This window comes from Athene cunicularia, assembly GCF_003259725.1.
Source record: "Athene cunicularia isolate RWA chromosome 5 unlocalized genomic scaffold, athCun1 chr5_part3, whole genome shotgun sequence".
Taxonomy (NCBI): Eukaryota; Metazoa; Chordata; class Aves; order Strigiformes; family Strigidae; genus Athene; species Athene cunicularia.
In genome coordinates this window covers 3,149,271-3,169,117 of record NW_020799103.1, presented here as the reverse complement: position 1 = coordinate 3,169,117, position 19,847 = coordinate 3,149,271, and the positions used below count along the sequence as shown (strand labels likewise).

General features: G+C 35.7%; 1 protein-coding gene across 2 annotated transcripts in view; it reads left to right on the top strand.

Annotated features, from left to right (window-relative positions):
• QSER1 (glutamine and serine rich 1) overlaps positions 1–19,303 on the top strand; it is a 29,334-nt gene extending 10,031 nt beyond the window's left edge. For both annotated transcript variants that reach the window (XM_026850766.1, XM_026850765.1), the window contains 9 exons: positions 1,353–1,639; positions 2,996–3,112; positions 3,733–3,866; positions 6,154–6,365; positions 8,011–8,148; positions 9,462–9,559; positions 11,489–11,641; positions 13,732–13,827; positions 14,428–19,303. In XM_026850766.1, the coding sequence (XP_026706567.1) occupies positions 1,353–1,639; positions 2,996–3,112; positions 3,733–3,866; positions 6,154–6,365; positions 8,011–8,148; positions 9,462–9,559; positions 11,489–11,641; positions 13,732–13,827; positions 14,428–14,568 (1,376 nt within the window). In that variant the 3' untranslated portion in view covers positions 14,569–19,303. The remainder of the gene's footprint in view (positions 1–1,352; positions 1,640–2,995; positions 3,113–3,732; positions 3,867–6,153; positions 6,366–8,010; positions 8,149–9,461; positions 9,560–11,488; positions 11,642–13,731; positions 13,828–14,427) is intronic.
• Positions 19,304–19,847: the final 544 nt, after the last annotated feature.

Genomic DNA, 19,847 nt, shown 5'->3' with positions numbered 1-19,847 from the left:
ATCTCCTTTATAATTCATAAGGATGTAATATTTATACCAGCAATTTCTTGAATTCATCTTCCTATTTTGTTGTATACAAGACTGTACGTTACACAAGATGCTTAGTAATGAATTCTTTCTTATTGATGTTTTGCAGATTTTTCTAGTAATTCTCTCTTCTGTCTGTCTTTGGAAAGACAAATATTAAAACACAGTGTTTTGTTGATAGTATTAAGTAGTGTATGTAAGTTTATCTGCTGTACTGAAGAATGTGTAAATATACTTGGGGAACTAATAATGCTGTGTCTAATTAAAGCTGTCATAGCTCTCACTGAACAAAGAAATACAATATATTTGCAATAATGTCATATGTCCTGAAGAACGTATTTCATGGTTTAGCAATTTTATTGATTTAATGGATATGTATCTGATATATAGCTTTTGTATCGACACATTAATTTGATATTTAAATAATAATTTTAAAAATATATGTCATGTTATCTTTTTTCTTTTTTTTCAACTGAAAAAGTCAGCAATTCACAGTGATTGTAACAAAACTGTAAAATGGTTATCTTCAGTTTGAAGCCAGTTTCCTAAGTGATTTTAGTAATTATGCTATAGCTAACATAACTTGATCTCTTTTAGATCTGCAAGTCAGTGTGAAAACTATTATGTATAAAAGAGTATAAAGTAATATCTAAAAAGGATTCTGATTTTTCTCAAGTGGGAAAGAATAATAATTTTGAAAGGTGGGAGTTCCCTTTGGTGCTCTGGCATAGAGGAGGAGAAGAATGTTCTTTCCCTTCTTTGTTTTGTATCATCATTTCTCATTGCTCACCTCCGTTAATATTAAAAATTATTAGGATATTGGCAAAGTTTTAATCTGGAACTTCCAGTTACGCTATCACAAGTTATAAACAATAAATGTCCAATAAATACAACAAATGTTTTTTTTATTTCATGTGTACTTCTCTTTCCTTAATCCAATTTAAAAATAGTTATCAGCAGATTGGAAACAGCGTTCAGTGTTGTAGCCTTTACTGTTGTGTTTGCTTATTCACAAAAAGTGCAACAGTATTTCCTGTTGATCATGTCTGTAACTTATCAAATTGTTTTCTAAAGCATTCATCTTTGTTATTTCTAGATGCTAACAGATGAAGCAGTTTAATACAGAGGTACACTAGCTACAGTATTTTGGTTTCGTTTAGGTTTAGTTGTGGCCAAGATAATGCTTCTATTTGAACTCTTAGGTGTTTTTCCTAGAATAGTTGTTTTTAATATACATTGTAACAGAAAAAAAAAAAAAAATCTAGTTCCCATTTCATGTTGCTAATCTTTGATAATTTAACTAAAATTTGGATCTTTTTCTTCAGAAGCTGAAAAAGCAGGAGTCGTTACTGCTGCCACTACTGCTGTAATAAAGCAGGAATCTCCACAGACAGCTGCTCCTGTAGTCAATGCACAAGAGAAAATGAATGCAGCCGACCCCTTAAAAGTAGCTCAACAGGATGCTGTGACTTCAGACCAACTGGCAAAAGTACAGGCAACTGTTGCAATAGAGGGATGCACTGATGAGGAGAATACGGACAGTGGAGGAGAAGGCATGTACAGAGAACGTGATGAATTTGTAGTGAAGATTGAAGATATAGAGACGCTAAAGGTAAGCTGAATACTTGCTGGGGGGGGCAAAAAAAATCATGAAAAATCCTACATATTAATTTCGCTTCAAGTAACTACCAAAAGGGTAGAGGCTGCAGATGAATTTTCTGTTTCCATTCTAATATTCCCTGGCTGCTGCCAAGATATATGCCTTAAAGGTGTCTTTCTAGTGCAGGCTATGAATATGTTTTGTATGTACACGACCCATTTTATATTACATACATAACAAAGTAAACCTATGTGCCGGTAACCTCTGTTAGAACTTGAAATTTTCTTTTTTAATATTAAAAAGCAAAAATGTTTCCCAGGCTGTTGACTACTTTTTTTTTTTTCTTCTTTTTAAACGATAGTAGTAGGCTTTCAAGTGTAATGTTGAGGAAATGACTTGGACTTTTGCAAAAGATCTTGGACTCGTCTTTTTTCTCTTTTGGAAGAGGTTTTTGCTTTTCCAATAAGAAATGGCTTTCATAAGCAACCAATTCAGCTCTTCACATGAGTTCACAGGAATGTTCCTTGTTGTCTTTGATATCTTGTTTTGTTCTGGTTTTGTTGCTTCTCCATTTTAAATTCTTCTACATGTTTACCTTTCCTTTTGTTGCTATCATAGCCAGCAGTGTTCTTACCATTCATTTCTAATACTTCTGATTACTTGTCTATGTGTTCATCTTCTTGAGCTTAAGTTTTAAAGGAATTTATGTAGCCTTGTCACATAAGACAAGTGTTACGGTTTTAAAATATTCCCTTGTCCCTTACAAAACTGATTAAGATATGTTATGAAATAATTTGAAGCTTGTTAAAAATTTTATTTCTTTAGTTATTTAAGCAGTCATGAAAAAGGAACTAATATTTTATTATCTGTTTTCCAGAAAAGAGAGTTTTTTGTATTAGCAGCTTGCATGGCAGATTTACAGAGAGTTCTCATTAGAGCGAATAATGACAAATTTGTTTTATTATTTTTCAAATAAACGTTAGAAACTTTTAAACTATTAAAATAGTTTATTTTTCAAACTATGTGAAAAAGAAAATGAACTCAAAGTAATTTTGAAAAAAGTTACATTGGTTTAAAAAATAAAGTTCTGTGGCTTAGTTGCATGCTAGTTAAGACATCACCCCATCGGCAAAGATGGTTGGTACAACTTCATCACTCTGAAAGTAAAATTTATACAGATTGCTTTATACTTATTGTAGTTCATGTCTTACTGTTTTGATGCAGACGTCACATCGTGACTAAGGGTTTGGAATTCTGAATGACTGACTTCAATTTTGTCCCTGGGTAACTTGCTGAAAAAACGTAATGCATAAACACTTCTGAGAGAAAAATACACTGTTTTTAGCAAATAATTTTATGTTCTTACAGGTTGCTTTGCAAACAGGAAAAGAGCCTCCAGCTATTTGGAAAGTACAGAAGGCTTTATTGCAAAAGTTTGTTCCTGAAGTGCGAGATGGACAGAGAGAGTTTGCTGCTACTAACAGTGTGAGTCTTAAAAATTCCTTATGAAGCTTCATGGGAACTGGTTTCCTTAATGTCTAGGAAGTCTAGGAAACAAAATAAAATGTGATTCTGACGTATATTCTTAGCAAGCATCCTTGAGGGGAAAAAAAAAAAAGTCTTCTTGATGTCCTCCTACTCTAAAATTCTCTCTAGCTATATTCATGGGCAGATTCTTTGCTTTTCAGCATGAGTTCTTTGGTATCATTCAGGCTCTGTAAAGGAACAACTTTTTACAACCAGAGTAGCCAGTGGAAGCAGGCTTGTGAACCACCTTCTTCACACAATGGGAAGGGTACAGATTAGGATGCAATTTGTACAGGCAGCCCTTTGCCAGGCAGATTATCCTTTTGGGACAACACATGCGGAGAATTAAAGGGAGAAAATTAAGCCCAGAGTACCTCTTGCATTATTTTCTTACTTTAAATATGTGGAAATCCATTGAAGAATTTCTTGCAAATTATAAATGCTGTAGCATGGCTCATCTTTGTATGTAAACAAGTTGCTTTGAAACTGACTTTTTTTTTTTTTTAGTATTTAACTTTTTAATTGTTAAACTGAATAATTTTACCTAAGAGAAACACTTATTATTTTTTTTTTTTTAGTATCTTGGGTATTTCGGGGATGCAAAAACAAAATACAAACGAGTGTATGTGAAGTTCATTGAAAATGCAAACAAAAAGGAATATGTCAGAGTGTGTTCAAAAAAACCACGAAGCAAGCCTGTACAGTCAGCAAGGTATTTTATTTCAATTTGTTTTTCATTTTGCCATATTGTTTTCATATTAAGAACACACCTCTTGTAATAAACAAGACTTAAAATTCAGGATTATGTTAATTCAGCTTTAAGGTAGAAACTGAGAGCTGTGTGTTTTGTTTTAAGAAATGAAACACAGGTTACTGCCATATCGAGACTTCTCTGCCTTGAGTCTGTGGATTGCAATAATCATTCATTTTAGAGGTGTTAGGGCTCCATATGATACTTCTTTCTGTCATCTTTTGCCTTGTCACTAAATGAAGGATAGAAGCTTCCAAGTGTAATGATTTTAATTCTTTGTGTACCGTGTTCTCCTATCCCATGGACTTAACAAGTGTAGGTATGTTTTTCTGGATTGCTTTAATGACAGTCCTGTCCCGGTATACAAGAAGTACCACGATTTCTTCTCAGTGCTGAAAAGTTAATTTAAAACCAAAAGTTCATGTTGAAATTGGTTGTTGCAAGGATGGTTTTCCTTCTTTAGTATGTCCTTGCACACTGAGGGTATTTTATTTTTCTTATTGCAGCTGCCTTACCCCCCTCACCCTGCCCCCAAAAAGCCTTATCACTTTGAGTCATCACATATAACTTCTATCTGTGCCGTAAAATCAGTAATTCCAGTAGTATTTGCTTTTAAACCACCACCAAGGATAAATAAAATCAAAACAAATCTGTCACTCTGGAAAGCCATGTAAAAGAATGCAGGGCAAACATAGTATGGTTTTGATTATTGTAGTAAATATACTATTGGTCCTGCAAAACATGGTGACTGTGTCTCTCGCACAAGTACTTTGGCTAACTCCCAGATTTCCTCTGTCACCTTCCTTCTGATAAGGTTTTCACTGTCATTCACTTGCTGAGGGTTTTGATACTGCATTTTGTGTTGACCTTTGTGCTTTTGGAAAAGATTGCAGACTCTATTGTACAAACTGTCATGATTTAAGGCTTATCTTCTCACAAGTTCAGATGATAGCTGAAGGCTTTCTCTCTGTATGGATTTTCAGTAATTATCATTTAAGGCAGATACGTTTTCTTCATCAGACGTTAGTAAACATTAATGAAGAAAAATCAGTGCTCGTCATTCAAGAAGTGACTGTGTTTTTCAGTCTAGTTTGCTCTCAAAGAAAACAATGTCATCAAATAATCTATTTTACAAAATAATAATGATCTGGTTAAAACTAGCTAGGATTTTGGTGCTCTTCTTTTCTTCTGCTACAGAAGACTGTTCCAGAACCCATTCCTTCAGTGCTCTGAAGCACTCCTGTCTTTTAGCAAAACATGATTGTGATTAGCTTGTATCCAAATATTCTTCTCTCAGTACTGTCTTTGGCTCTTATTTCTTTCTTTCCCTGGTGTTTTTACTGCATTATACACCTCTGGAGAGCAGTCACATTCCACCTCTGTCTTCATTTCACTAAACTGGATTAATCAAGGTCTTGTCAACTTCCTTGTCTAAGGCAGGCTTTCCATTCCTCTAATCATTCTAATAGCTGTTGTCTCCATCCGTTTGGGTTTGAAATCTTCATCTCTGACAGATGACTAGAATTATTCTCAGTGTTTCAGAAGATACTAACAAGTATTCTGCTGTACGTTTCACTGCTTTCCCATTTGGACAAACATCTTGCCTGGCACTTCCCAGAATTGTATTCCTCGCCATGTTCTGAAAGCTGTAATGCATTATTAATCATAAATAAAAAGTACATAACTTTTTATTTATGATGCTCAGTTTCCTGTTTGTTTTCCTGTTTTCGAGTGGTGGGAAGAGAAAGGAAAGGAGTTGTCTAGTTTCATATTCCCATCCTCAAAGTCCTGCATTTTTACCTGGATTATATTCTTTCCCATCTTTGTATGGTTACGATATCCCAAATTCACTTTGTCAGTGGATCTCATTGATTACTAGCATTTATTTGAGTCTGTCAAGTCTGATTTTTTTTTTTTCATTATATAATCAGTTTCAATATTGACTCCAAACTCCTATAGCTTATAAGTTGCCCAATGTTAGTAGAATTCGAACTTTCTGTACATGTTTATCAACTTATAAAATTGGAATAGTTTAATCTTCAGTAGTTGAAAATCATTGTTAAGCATTATATCAAAAATATAGTCGTAGAGTGTGTATGACCTAATTCCTAGTTACATGTGACAATGAACCAAGTATATATAATTCCATGGGGAATATATTCTGGTTAAATAAGACTATAGCTATTTTATTAATGACAAAACTTGTGTGGTAATTATTTTCATAAAGATTGTCTTCATAATATTGCAGGACTATTCATTGCAAACCTAGTAGTAGCAACAACAAAACCCCTGATCCACCAACACCAAAACCAACAGCAGCAAAAGTCTCTTCTGTGAAACCCAAAGCTAAACAGCCAAAGGTAAAGGCTGAACCACCACCAAAGAAAAGGAAAAAGTGGAAAGAAGAATTTTCATCTTCCCAGTCTGATTCTTCACCTGAGGCCCAGAGTGATGAGGATGGTGAGCAAGATACTATTGTTAGCATCTAGGCTATTTGAACTTAACTGAAAATAGTTTTATAAAAATACATTGCTCAATCTTGCAATTTTTTTTTACTAGCCTCAGAATAAAATTTAAAATCTGACAGTGCCACGCAAAATTGATTTCTTCAAACGTTTTAGTTGTTGTTTGTGTATAAGCAAATGTGTGCAACTGAAACTTATGAACTTATCTCAAATGTGGTTTATCAGTTAGATAAATATATTTTTACTACTTGCTTTCTAAGACAGGTTCAATTGGAGGAGGAAGAGGATCTGTGATTTGATTTTTGAATACATCTCAAGAATCGGTTTCTTCATTAATTTTCCATTGTAACTCCATGTCATGTCTAAAATAACATTCCTGCAATGCCTGTCTGCATGCAGATGTGGGCAGAATTCAGATGTTACTGTTATTTTCAAAACCGGAGAAGCAAAAGCAGTTGACTTTTTGGCTGCTTCACTGCCTGTCTAAATGCCAGCTGTTCAAATGCAGCCTGCTGAGCAGATTTGCTGTTAAGACATTTGTGGTGTCTTGGAACGTTGGGATACGATGTTTGCAGTATTTCTCCAGAACAGAAGGGAATTTTTGAAGTCTACAATGTTTATAGAGATTACCGGTGGTAGCAGATACACAGTGCATTTTGCAGGTGGTTTTGTTTATTTCCAGTATGTTTGAAGTTAATGTGTGTAGTACCCCATGCTTTGTATTGCTGCATTTCCAAAGCGTGTTGGCCTCTGTGACTTGAACCGTAGATAAGTCTAGGGTTGGTGTACTGGAACAGTGCCTCTGCTGAGGGCAGCACCTTTAAAGAATTTTTTCAAGCAAACTTACCCAAATAACCATTAATAGGTACAACTCTCCATATTTAAAATTTCAAGTAGCCTGGTGATGAGAGTCATCCATAGAACTGTGGATATCTGAGAAAGTTTTAACAGCCTTGCTAGCTGAATTACTACAGAATTCTGGTATTGTACATCGAGCCTATAAAAAGCTCCAGAATGCTCACTGGTACAGGTGACTAGTCCATGTGCATGTTTTAAATTGCTGTCTATGAAAAAATAAGTTTCCTCAGAATAAGTACAAATATGCCCACATTGCTTCACAGGTAAAATTTGGTTTATGTGTTTTTTTGTGAGTTGGTCAATTAAGTGGGATTGACTTTGATGGTATGCAGGCTCCTAAGTGACATGAGTGCTTTTGAATGTTTTTCTGTGGGATGACTTCAGGCTTTGTGGTTTTAGGAGGTACTTGCATTGACATGAAACCTGCACTTAGGGTACTTGGCTTGACTGAAGTTATTCATTATCCCTTTTCTCTGCACTTTCATGTACAATGATAGAAAAATGTTTAAAATTCCCTAAAATATTATAATCTAAATGCTGATAGTTATGAGTTCTTGTACATGTTTCTACACAAAGTTTTACCATTTGTACCAGATTTGATGCTTGTACCTGGTGTTGGCATGTGAGTATTATTTCTGGTTGCGTTGAGTTTTAATCTCTTGGGATACCAGTAGGGGTCACTTGTGTTTTAAGAGAGAAACCTTCAGTTTTGAAAAACACAAATATTTGCAGGCTATGGAAGGAAAAAAAAATCCCAACATTGTATTCTGATTAATTTTCAGAGCTTGTACCTCCAGCTCCCCTTGTTACTCGGTTTTTGAACACAAGAGCTATGAAAGAGACTTTTAAGAGCTACATGGAGTTGCTTGTTAGCATTGCCTTGGATCCAGACACAATGCAAGCCTTGGAAAAGAGCAATGGTACAGTATGTTTAACATTTGTATGTTTTTATTAGATTTTAAGGTTATTAATCAGTAAAGAAAATGTATCTTTAAAAAAAACAATACAAAGAACACCACAAAAAAATCCCCACCAAACTTCTGGCTACATACCCACATCTGAAGAACATTTTATGCAAATTACTTATGTGTATGCACATATATATTTGCACTATCTCTTTGAATAATCAGAGTGATTTGGAAATACTGTTTTTTCTGCTTTGTTACATTAGGCTTGTGCTGTGAATGTCAGAACAGAGCTCTTTGTTCCTGCTGTTACGTTGCTATCTTTTAAAATCTTAGCAAACGTTTATTTGAAATTGCAGTGTTTCAAGTGTGTTTAATTTCCTATGAAGAAATACCCTTATAAGTCGTTCTGATTCTTGCTACTATTAAATATTCTGGTTTTCAAACTCTGAAACGTTGAAATTCTGATCAAAGAGAATCATATTCCACTATTTCTTTGAGGAGAAAATGTTTGGACTTATTTACAGCAGTGGACTCCAGGATACAAGTCAAAACTTCCTATTTCTCAAAATTTAGCAAACACTTATGTATAAAGATCCCAAAAGAGTAATCCTTTCTTATATTATTTAGTTGCAGTCTTTTTTTTTCCACTATATTCTGTCTGCCTGATTTTAAAAAAAACTTTTTTTCTAGACTCTTCTTTCCTGGTTTGCTCTGTGTATGGACGCACACTTACCTCAGGGTTTCATACCTATACATTATGCCAGTAGTCCCACTAAAATCCAAGAAATGGACTATAAATAAAAGACCTCATGCTGAGCTGTAGATTTTCATTCATGGCCACATACCTATGTTCAAACATATATTGTGCAATTTACAGGGGTTTATCAGATAACTTCTATCAATTAGCGCTTTCCTCAATTTCTTTTGTTATAAATGTCAGCAGGGTCATTTGTAATATGCAGTGGTGAATGTCAAAAACACATACTTGTTGTCATAAAACTGTGAGTTGTGTTGCACAGAATAGGATTATCTAGGAAATGGTTTGAAATTGTCTTAAGATTTATGTTCTCTATTGCTCTGTCTTCATTTTTCCCTTTCAGCAAGAAAAGTCAGAAGGAGCAGGATTGCGGTCAGCAATTAAACTGCATAATATCTAGACTGGTTTAGCAGGCTGATCAAAAAAAGGTTTTTCTCTCATGTTTGAAATTAGTTTATGTGCAAATAACATTACTTTTTACTTACACATTTTATGTTAGTAGGCTGAATAGGAGTGTTGTTACTGTGTGTCTCTTAATAATCAACTTCTACTTTTTTTAATCTTTTAGACGAGCTACTTCTGCCTCACATGAGAAAAATTGATGGTATGCTGAATGACAATAGGAAAAGGCTGCTTTCCAAATTACGCTTGGATCATACTTTCAAGGTATTCTCTTTTAAATTCTAGGATTTTTTTAATGTCCTACATCGGTCATTGAAACTGAGATAAAAAGCCTTTTATGTTTTTCTTCTGGTATGAAGGTACCAACTCATGCCATCCTTATTTTTCATCAGAAGTGTCTGGTTAGGAAAACATGTTTGATACTCTTTAAAATTCAGGTTAATATGATGATTAATACAGGAAAGTCTGCTTCTGTTCCAGATTTAATTAAATGATTAGTTTGGATATTAGAGTTGAATGAGGCACAGAAGCCAGCAATAACAAGAAAATATCATTATTGTTCATGAGTATTATTCAGTTTAAGTATTTTTACTGTTCTGCATTGATAATGGATGAATTCGGCTTTTTTTTTCCCCCCACTGAATACACTTAATATGGGATATTTTAGTACTGTTTTACAAACCAAATCAGACAGCAGTCAGTGTTAGGTAATTTTGCTTATAACATTCTTTAGAGTTCCTGCAGTTTATTGCATCGTTTGGGTTATAGGTTCTTATAAACAAAATTATAAAATATTTCTTTTGTTTTAATTGAAGCTTGGTAGATGAAGATATTAGCTGAATGGTGTAAATTTCATTTGGAAATAATTATGACCATTTTATGTCTTGTGCTCTCAAAGATGTGGAAATCAATAGTATTTTCTTCTTTATTCCAATTCAAATTTGTCTGGTTTAGGTCAGTGGTCCGGCCATGTAAACTGTTCTGGTTAATAGGAATTCTTCAGAGGAAGGCAGAAGTGGCCAAAGCCCCTTGACACTCAAAAATCAATCTTCAGGGAGGCTCTTTCAGTGGATAGAAAAACTAAATAATTTAAACCTATTGAAGTTGTTCCAGTTTGAAAGCATTGCAATGAATATTGTATATGGACAGGTTAACTCGTTGAGGTTACTGCTACCACTATGCAACTATCTCTGCAGTAGGGTTTATAGCTTTTTACTGAGAGCTTTTTCCTATAAAGTGAAAAATAACTGATGTATATAAAGTGGTAAAAAATTATAGACAGGGGAGGTGGTTGAATTCTGGTACTGCTTGTTAAAAGAAAATTGTCAACTTCATATTTTAATCCAACAGTCCAAATTAGGTCTGTAAGCTTGCAGCATCAATACATTTTTCTGTATGCCTGATTTTATTTTTTTCCCCCTCATACTGGAGTATGATACAAAGAAATACATGTTATTTAACTCTAAATATTTTTTTCAGGACCAGATCATATAGCATGACAGAACTATTTCAAAGTGGTGCTAACATAATTCTGTATTTGTACCGAAATTTACTCCGTAAACAACATAGAACTGAAGATGGTAGAAATGCAGTTCACTCCCACGAATTACTATGTCTTAAAAGCTAGTGCTTTTTTGAGCCAGCCATCTTCTTCCCTGTACATAAGCTATTTTACCTTACAGATATTATAAGATGCAGTTAATTTGTACTGTGCAGAAGCTGGAACAAAACCTATGAAGATATTTAGACATCTAATCCCTGCTTACAATTGGCAGACTTCCCGTGCCTGACTGGGCATTAAGTACTTAGGCATCCCCAAGTAACTTGGCCTTAGAGATCGTTGGGTAGAAATGGAATGGAAAGCATTTTAAAAGGTAAAAATTACCTAGTGGAGCCTTTTTTTTTGTTGTTCTAATGAAAGAATCACAGATGATAACCTGAGATACAATAAAAGGATCTTCTTGTCTTGAAAAATTACGGTAGTCAAGAACAGGTCATGCTTTTCAAACTGTATATGGTCGCTTGATCTGATAAAGACATTTTATCAGGTCTTTGTGGAAGAATACGTTGTTTCATAATAGGCTGCACTCTTCAAAGAAAAATGGCCACTTTGTCAGTGGTCTGAGTGGCTGGCCATTCTTGAATTTTGCATAATCTTTTTTTTTTTTTTTTTTTAATATGCTCTGTTTAAAGAACGCTTTGGAAAACTTTCCTGAACTGACAGTGATCACTCGGGATTCAAAGACAAAAAGTGGAGGAATGTCTGTGTCTAAGATCAAAATGAATGGTAAAGCTTACAACAAGAAAACACTGAGGGCTTCTAAATCAACCACTAAATTAGCACAGGTGAGGTTGAGAGGGCTTATTGCTGCCACCATCTGACTTCTGGTATCATAACCACATTTATATAAAATACTTCTTCATGTATTATGTTTTTTTGGTAGATGTATCAAAATATAAAATCTTTGTTGCATGAGGTGCTTTTTCTGTAACAAGGGAATGTTAAAAAACATTTCATATAATCACAGAACGGTTTGGGTTGGAAGGGACCTTAAAGACCATCTAGTCCCACCCCCCTGCCATGGGCAGGGCCACCTTCCACTAGCCCCGGTTGCCCAAAGCCCCGTCCAACTTGGCCTTGAACCCTTCCAGGGAGGGGGCAGCCACAGCTTCTCTGGGCAACCTGTGCCAGGGCCTCACCACCCTCACAGGGAAGAATTTCTTCCTTAGATCTAATCTAAATCTACCCCTTTTCAATTTAAAACTGTAACCCCTCATCCTATCCCTACACCTGCTGATGAAGAGTCCCTCCCCACCTTTCCTGTAGCCCCCTTTAAGTACTAGAAGGATGCTGTAAAGTCTCCCTGGAGTCTTCTCCAGTGCTGAACCTTGGGACGTCCAAGGCCTGCACTGCAGCCTCTCCCTTCAGCACCTCTGCCTGGGGGAGGCACTGGCCACAGCAGGGGTAGATGGTGCAGACCCTCCAGCTGGAGCTGCAGCCTTTGCTCTCAGACGAGTGCCCACCACCCTGCCCTGAGGGTCAGGTGGGATGAGTGCCCTTGGCCTGCACAGATGGTCACAGAACATTGCTGGGTTATGTGGACTTTGGGCCACTCCACTTGGCCCATGTATTGCCCCTTCTTCAGTGAGGTGCCCTCCCTTGCAAACTGCTGGGAAAACTGACACACCGTGCTCAGGTTGACACAAAACCAGTGTATTAAATCATTGGTTCAATTCATCTGTAAAACATAGTTATATTCCAGTAGGAAGACAAAACACAATAAATAATTTCATAGTTATTCCTCTGAGTTCTGTGTTTAGACTCAGATGCTCTTATCCTCTATGTTTATATAGGAAGTCTTCTGTAGCAACTACTCAAAGTAGTACTGTGCTGCTTCCCTTATGTAGGCAGCAGTCGGTAGATGTAGTTGGATGGGAAGGGAGAGGTGAGCTCTGCTGTTGCTGTGCTTCTCACCCGTTGTAACGTATCAAACAGCAGAGCCCCGCTAGAGCCCGTCTGCTTCTGTCACCACCAGAACAAGGACTGAATGTCAGACCCCGTTTCTGTGCAGCACTCAGCCTCCTGAACTGTTGCTGAAGCAGCAACGTTTTGCCATCAACATTACAGTTGTGGTAAAATCACTGTGTAGCTCATAATGAGCTGCTTAAAGTTGCTGCAGAAATCTCTAAATGAAACAATGCCTTCTAGATCAAAAATGAAAAATTCACGTTAATACTGTAAAAACTGAGACTAGATAACACTGTTTAAAAATTTAGGCCGTTATTGCTCCTTTCCTCATTTCCCATGACAGAATGAAGCCATGTATCTTAAATTTTAATTAAAAAGTTTTAAAAAGTAACACGGTAAAGCTTGAGATGTACAGTTATTTATTTCCATAGCATTCCTAGGGAACACTTTAACTAGATTTTGCTAGGTACTGGCTTGCATAGGCTTATCTCCCAGCAGTAAATGGTGGCTGGATTAATGACCTGTAAGTACAGCCACACTCATACTTCTTGCCAAAGTAACGTAAAGTGTTAGATAACTATAAATCAGCTCTTCCGAAGAACAAACTATATGCTTTTTTGCAATGATACCCATCAGTCTGGTAGGAAAATAGTTAAGATTTGGTAATCCTTGCGGTAATTCTTGAGAACGGGGTGTCTTACCCTTTGTAGACTTGCAGTGCATTCAGGGTAAAAAGCATTCTTAAACCTAGTTTTGATAAAATAACTTGGTGGAGAAAGTGGAAATAGGAGATAATGGTGATGTAATATAAATTGCAGTGTACCAAAATAGGTCAGAGCAATTATTGGAATGAAGTGCTCCATTTCTGAATTGTTGAAAACAAATTTGTTTACAGAAGAAAATGTCTGTCATATCTCTGTCTTGGAAAATAACATGAATTTACCTTAAAATAACTGTTCTTTTGCAGGAGTTTACGGTAGATCCAGAAAAAATACAATTGTATTCTTTGTATCACTCACTCCATCATTATAAATATCACATATATCTAACGTGTAAAGAAGAGGTAAGTATTGTTCTCTCTGACATAATTCTGTATTGATTGGGGGAATTTATAGAGGGAACTGAGTCCAGCTAGAGGGACTGTTCTCCTCCTCTAGGTAAATGAGTATGGATTGTGGCCTCCTATTTGAGTTACCCTTTTCTTTGCCATAAAAATGTATGCTGAGCATAAATGTTGCCCCTTACGGGCACTCTGCCCAGAACATTCACATATGAGACTTACAGGGTTTGTGTGAAATGGGTTTCCCTCAGGATGGGTAAGCGTTCTTCGCTGTTACCCAAAATAAACAAAACGGAATTTATCAGTGTGTGTAACTCCTCAGATCTAGAACCACTTTTTGTCTTAGAATGCCCACTCCTTTAATTTTTTCCTGCAAATCCTTGGTGGAAATATGCCAGGTAGCAGAAATACAAGAGTTGAGCTCTGGCTCGGTTGTTAAGAAACACATTTTGGGGGGCATTTTTTCCCTTGTTTTTAAAGCTTAAAGGCTTTTTCCCAAAGAAGGTGTGTGTTTAACTAATTATAACAAGAAAAATTCTGAAATGCTGACAGCCTAACATGTATATCCATCTCTCTCTCCCTCCTGCTTCTCTTTTAAAATAGATTTCTTCTGTTCAGAAGAAGAGCGCAGATCTAGGACAGGAAGAGATTGTGCAGCTGTGCATGAAAAATATAAAATGGGTGGAGGATCTTTTTGAAAAGTTTGGTGAACTTTTGAATCATGTCCAGCAGAAATGCTCATAACAAAAATGTACCCCAAATCTTCCATTTCTCTACGGCACTAACCTGATGGAACAGAAAGCTCAGAGAGAGGCTCTGATTTCTTTCACAATGCCAGACTGCGTTCTTGTTCGTAGCCATTTTATTTCTCTTTATGGAACTTTGTGCCTTGGCTCTTGCTAAGGAAAAGTGATGCTGCCAAGGAAATCAGTCCTTTGGAGATGGAACTAAACATAAACCTAACCACATTTTTAACCTGAAGAATTATTTTCTATTTTGTAAACTATCGGATAACTTAGTTTTATTTTCAGAAATGTTTTTGACAAGTGATAAAGCATGCACTACATATACTTTTTTCTTTATTGCTAAAAAGATAACAACACTTAAAATACTACAGATTTTTCCATCCCTGGCTAAGCAACAGAAAAGTCGGCGTTGGGGTGAACTAATTTTTACATGTCTGGCCACCAAATTTAGAATTTTGTACATTTTGTGAACAGAGCCGGAGTGACATCAGTTTCTGCGTACGTATATTGCCATCATAAAATCCAGAAATGTCATTATGCTTTATGGACTCCTTTTACTATTGTCATGTTCAGGAGACTGAACATGGAGTTGGTGCAATCCTATGACTGCTTTTTGTGTCAAATTATATTGTAATGAAAGACAATGACCTTAACTATTTTCCCTGTTTTGAAGAAAAAAAAAAATATTTTCCTTTATACTGTGGTTTTTTTTTCTTTTGGAAAGAAAATTTCAATTGTACATTTTATCTCACTAATAGTTGTATTTTTCACAGAGAAAATATTGTGGTTAAAATTGTTTCATGTATCTTTGTAATACACTTTCCATTGTTTTCAGTAAAACCTATTCATTTATATGTTGATTTCATATTGTAAACTATATATCTCGAGGTAACCCTTTTGTTTATACAGGTTTGCTTCAGTGTTAACCAGAATAATGCATACTAGACTAGTTTTGCTTTAAGTGTAGTTGTGTTAGACACTGCAATTATTTTCTGATACGTGAAAATAAATTTCTTACTAAACTAGCACTTGATTAACTGAGAGTTTAAATGAAGAGCTACTACACTTTGTCAACAAAGATTGATGATTGACTAGACTATATGCAGTGTTAAACACAGCTTACATAATTGTTTGTAGAACTGGCAGTTGCAGAGCTGTTCTTTTTGGTGCCTTTCAAGTCTTCAGACATCTTTGTAGCTTTTTTTCCCCTCCAGTTTGTTAACGGTTAGTAGTGCCACTAGTCACACTCAGACAATGAATGTAATGGGCTCTAATCAGGAGAACATTTTCTTTAAATTTGCCAACAGAATGCCTTACTGAGTCATTCGGAATGGATATGTACTCTACTGGCGTCCTAAAAAAATAGTCATGTCGGTCTTTTTTCAGATAATGTAGAAAAAAAAAAAAAATTCATTCCTTTATCCTTTCACTGCCACTTAGTGCCTTAATTTCAGCCAAGAAAGCAGGGTTCACTACTCATTGGCCAAATGAAATAATGTTCATTGCCATGTGACCTTTTCTCCCATTATCTGTTTTGATTCTATTTAGTTGTAAAATATTCATTAGCCCTTAGAACTATAAAGAGTTTAATGAATAGATGTGAAAATGAAATGATTTGATCTTGAGTAATCAAATAGAGGTTTGAATATTAAAGTATGTACAGAATTTTAGCTAATTAGTTTTAGAACCTTGTAGGATGTTTACCATATTTCCAAAGCTTTTCATCTTTTGAAAGCAATAATTCTCCTTTACCATTTGGATGCAGACTACAGTGAACAGAAATGGGTACGTGCCCTTACCTTTTTTTTTTTTAAAGCCTCTTCATAGTGGTTTTGCTTTAAAAAGGGAGGTCACTACCATGTTAATAGATGCGTTGTGTTACAGCTATGTCTACTATAAGCAAGGAGAGCGAGATGGGTTTTGGTTTAGGAAGAATGCGCAGATTGTTGGAGCAATCACGAAGCTAATTCATTCTCACAGGGTTGAAGAGTTGCTGTTGTTTCAGTCATATGGCGTTGAATCTGGTAGGAGCTAGAGTTTATACGGTGAAACCAAACATCAGAGTTACCAACGTTGGTCCCAATCAGCTAAAATTATTTTAATGTAAATATGCACACTGGAGATATAGTAGAAATGTGCCTGGTATACTTTTTAATTGATAGTGGGGGTTCCCAAATTTACTTAGTGTATTCCCTTATTGGTGGGGGTGGCTGGCAGCGTGTGTAGATTCAGAAGAGGTATTTACTTGCCCTGGCAGAGTTCTGTTGTCACATTAGTGATGTGCACAGCACAATTTGGGAATTCCTAATCTGTAGTTTTAAAAATGGTTAGGATGCAGACAGAGGGAACAATCGGGTTGGCTCCTGGATGGTATAAGAAAGAACTCGTCAGATTTTGTGTCTCGCACGTCGCTTCCTAATGTGACTACGAAGCAACTAATTGAGAGGGGTCTCTGTGCTTTCTAAATGATTTCTATACTGCTACTGTATATTTTAGATTTTTGAATCTAGAGGTAGCTTTAGGAAGCTGCTTGTTTTAATCCAAGTCCTTAGAAGCTGAAAAAAGAATTGAGAGGCTTTTGGAGTAGCTTGTCCCTAAAGAAGGTAATTTTAGCAACGACCATTTAAAACAAACAAACAAACAAACAAAACAAACACCACAACAAACCAGCCAGGATGCTCTGCACTGCCATAGAAGGTGACCTGGCTTATTTTTGGCTATTTTATTCCCAAGGCCAGTTAAACAAGCACTGTGCCTGTAGAAGACAGGAAAAACCTGTCTTGAATAAAAGTAACTACCCCAGGCTATTAAAGATTAATATAATGGAGCTTCCATCTTTGTTCAGGGCTGCAAAAATGGTGGCTGGATTATTAATTTACCAAATTAGAATAAGTGAAAAACATGAAACTCTCAAGTGTGTTGAAGGATCATAAATCAAAATAAAGCTTTGTTAGTGGGATTGAAGAGGTTTTTTTATACTGAAGCAAACTTAGAAAAAAGTTAATGTACAAATTACTTTTTGCACAAAGTTTTTTTTTTTTTTTTTTTTAAAGTAACAATGAGGTCTTCATCCCTTAACATCAGACAGTGGAAATTGAGCACTCATTTGACTGCAAGAGAAGATGTACTAGGAAGGAACAAAACCCTCCTTAGACTATGAATTAACCAAACAGAAATTAAACTAATTGCATGATGAAATATTTGGGTTTTAATTCCACCATTTTTAGTATGACATCCCTGTATACGTTGTGTTGTTTTTATTGAAATACAGTATTTCTCTTAAAGGCAGGTTTTCTTTGAGATGCTACTTCCAAAGTTTTGTTAGCAAAAAATCAGAGACACAATTGGGTTGAGAAATTGTTTCTGAAAATGGCTAAGGACTTTAGGGTCTTTTGAAGTTCTGTGGCATGTATTGTATTCATATATTGTCAAAATGAAATACTACTTTTTAAAAAGTCAGATCTTACAGGCTGTCTTCCAAGTAAATGATTTCCCATGGGAAATATATTTTAAATATTATTTAAATATTTACTACTATTTAAAACAGTTTAAAAACAGAAAAGCTAAAACTATGGTCACAAAAGGTCAGTGTGTCATCAATCATTTCTTATTTCAGTGCCAACACTTGACATGTGGTCTCTCTTACCCTATTACATACCTGTGCGTTACACAATGCACGTTCTGCCATATCTTATTGTTTAAGCTAATATTAACATGTCATTGTTAACGAATGCATGTTTTTTTTTCTGCATATCTCTTCTACATATGGCAAAAAATGAAGCTAGGGCTAATTAAGAGACACTTTATGCATTCTTAGTCCAGATTTTCAGGTGGTCCGTAATAACAATGTATGGAAATGTGAAAAAGGACAGTTTTGTACCATTGATGATGTTATTAACTAAACCCATTAAAGTGAAAACACTTTTTAAACAAAAATCTTATAACGCTTAGTCATTTATTATTAAAATACTAAGTCTTGAGAAGTTAGATTGTTGGAAGAAAATCGGCAGTTTTGACTACGTTTTCTGATCTCAATATGAAGAAATGCAGTTGTAGGGTTTGGGTGGGTTTTTTTCATGATACTGCATGGATTAATTGTGTCTGCTTTATCTGGGATTTTTTTTTTTATTTTTGTGGGTTCTAAATGCTGTAAATTAATTTTCACGATATGTCTGCCAGGTCTTAAACTGCCGTGGTAAGTGAGGAGCCAGACAAGTAGGGTAAGAGAGAGACTACAGCTGTGATTCAGGTGGTTTTTAGCTGTGCTCTTTTCTTTTGTTCTTTTTCTTGCTAAACTAGAATATCATCTCTGTACCTATGGGAAGAATGGTGCTGTAGAGGGTTTTAGTTTTGGTTTGCTTTTTTCCCTCCAATTACAATGAATTGCTTTGGATACTTTCCCATGAGCATTTTCCCATGCTCTGAGGGCTGAAGTCCAATGGTGTGGTTATTGGCCATAAGATACACAGCGAGCGTTCCCTGAACCACTTGCAGATAAAGGTGAATCTGAAGGGCTGGAATATTTTTTTAATGGTTCTGTCTGTAAGAGTTGCTTCCCATACCAAGATGAGTATAAAATGAGACACTTGCCCCTGGAGTTGATTGTTTTTTTCCAAAAAAACCACTGGGAAGTCGGTAGGCACAGAGAATGTCCCATTGCAGTGTGGAGGCTGAAGCTTTTGATACTGCATTCCAGATACAAGTTATAATTTATTAAGTGAGTTTTTTAATTATTTTTTTTTTAAAAGGGGGAAAAGCTGAATATATGCAGCTTTTTAAAGAACAGCAATTTGTTGGTAAGTATCTTAGGCATTCAGAATAACTTATTCTGTAATAGGTATTTGTCTATCCTGTAGAAAACCTAACCAATCTTTGTTTCATTTCCAGAAACTAAAGAACAGAAAACTGTCTTAAAATTCTTCTAATTTGATCTCCTATAACAACACAGTAGTAAATACAGAGAACAAGCTATTTATAAAGGAGAAAAATAAAAGGTGAGTCAGGGAAAACAGCAAACAAAGAGTACCCAGCCCTACAAAAGTTTATCTTATTTGTCCTGGCTATGTCTTAGATGTCTGCTTTTAAAGTTTCACTGTACTGTTTCTTTTGTGCGTGTGTTTAGTTCTGGTTGTTTTTTTCTTGGGTTTTTTTTTTTTTAGCTACCTGATGTACAAAGGGCAGAGGGAGGTAGCAATAACAGCAGTGCCCACGAGCAGGACCGAAGGAGCAGTTATGGCCACTCCCTTTAGGAAAACAGAATCTGTTGGGAAGGCTCAT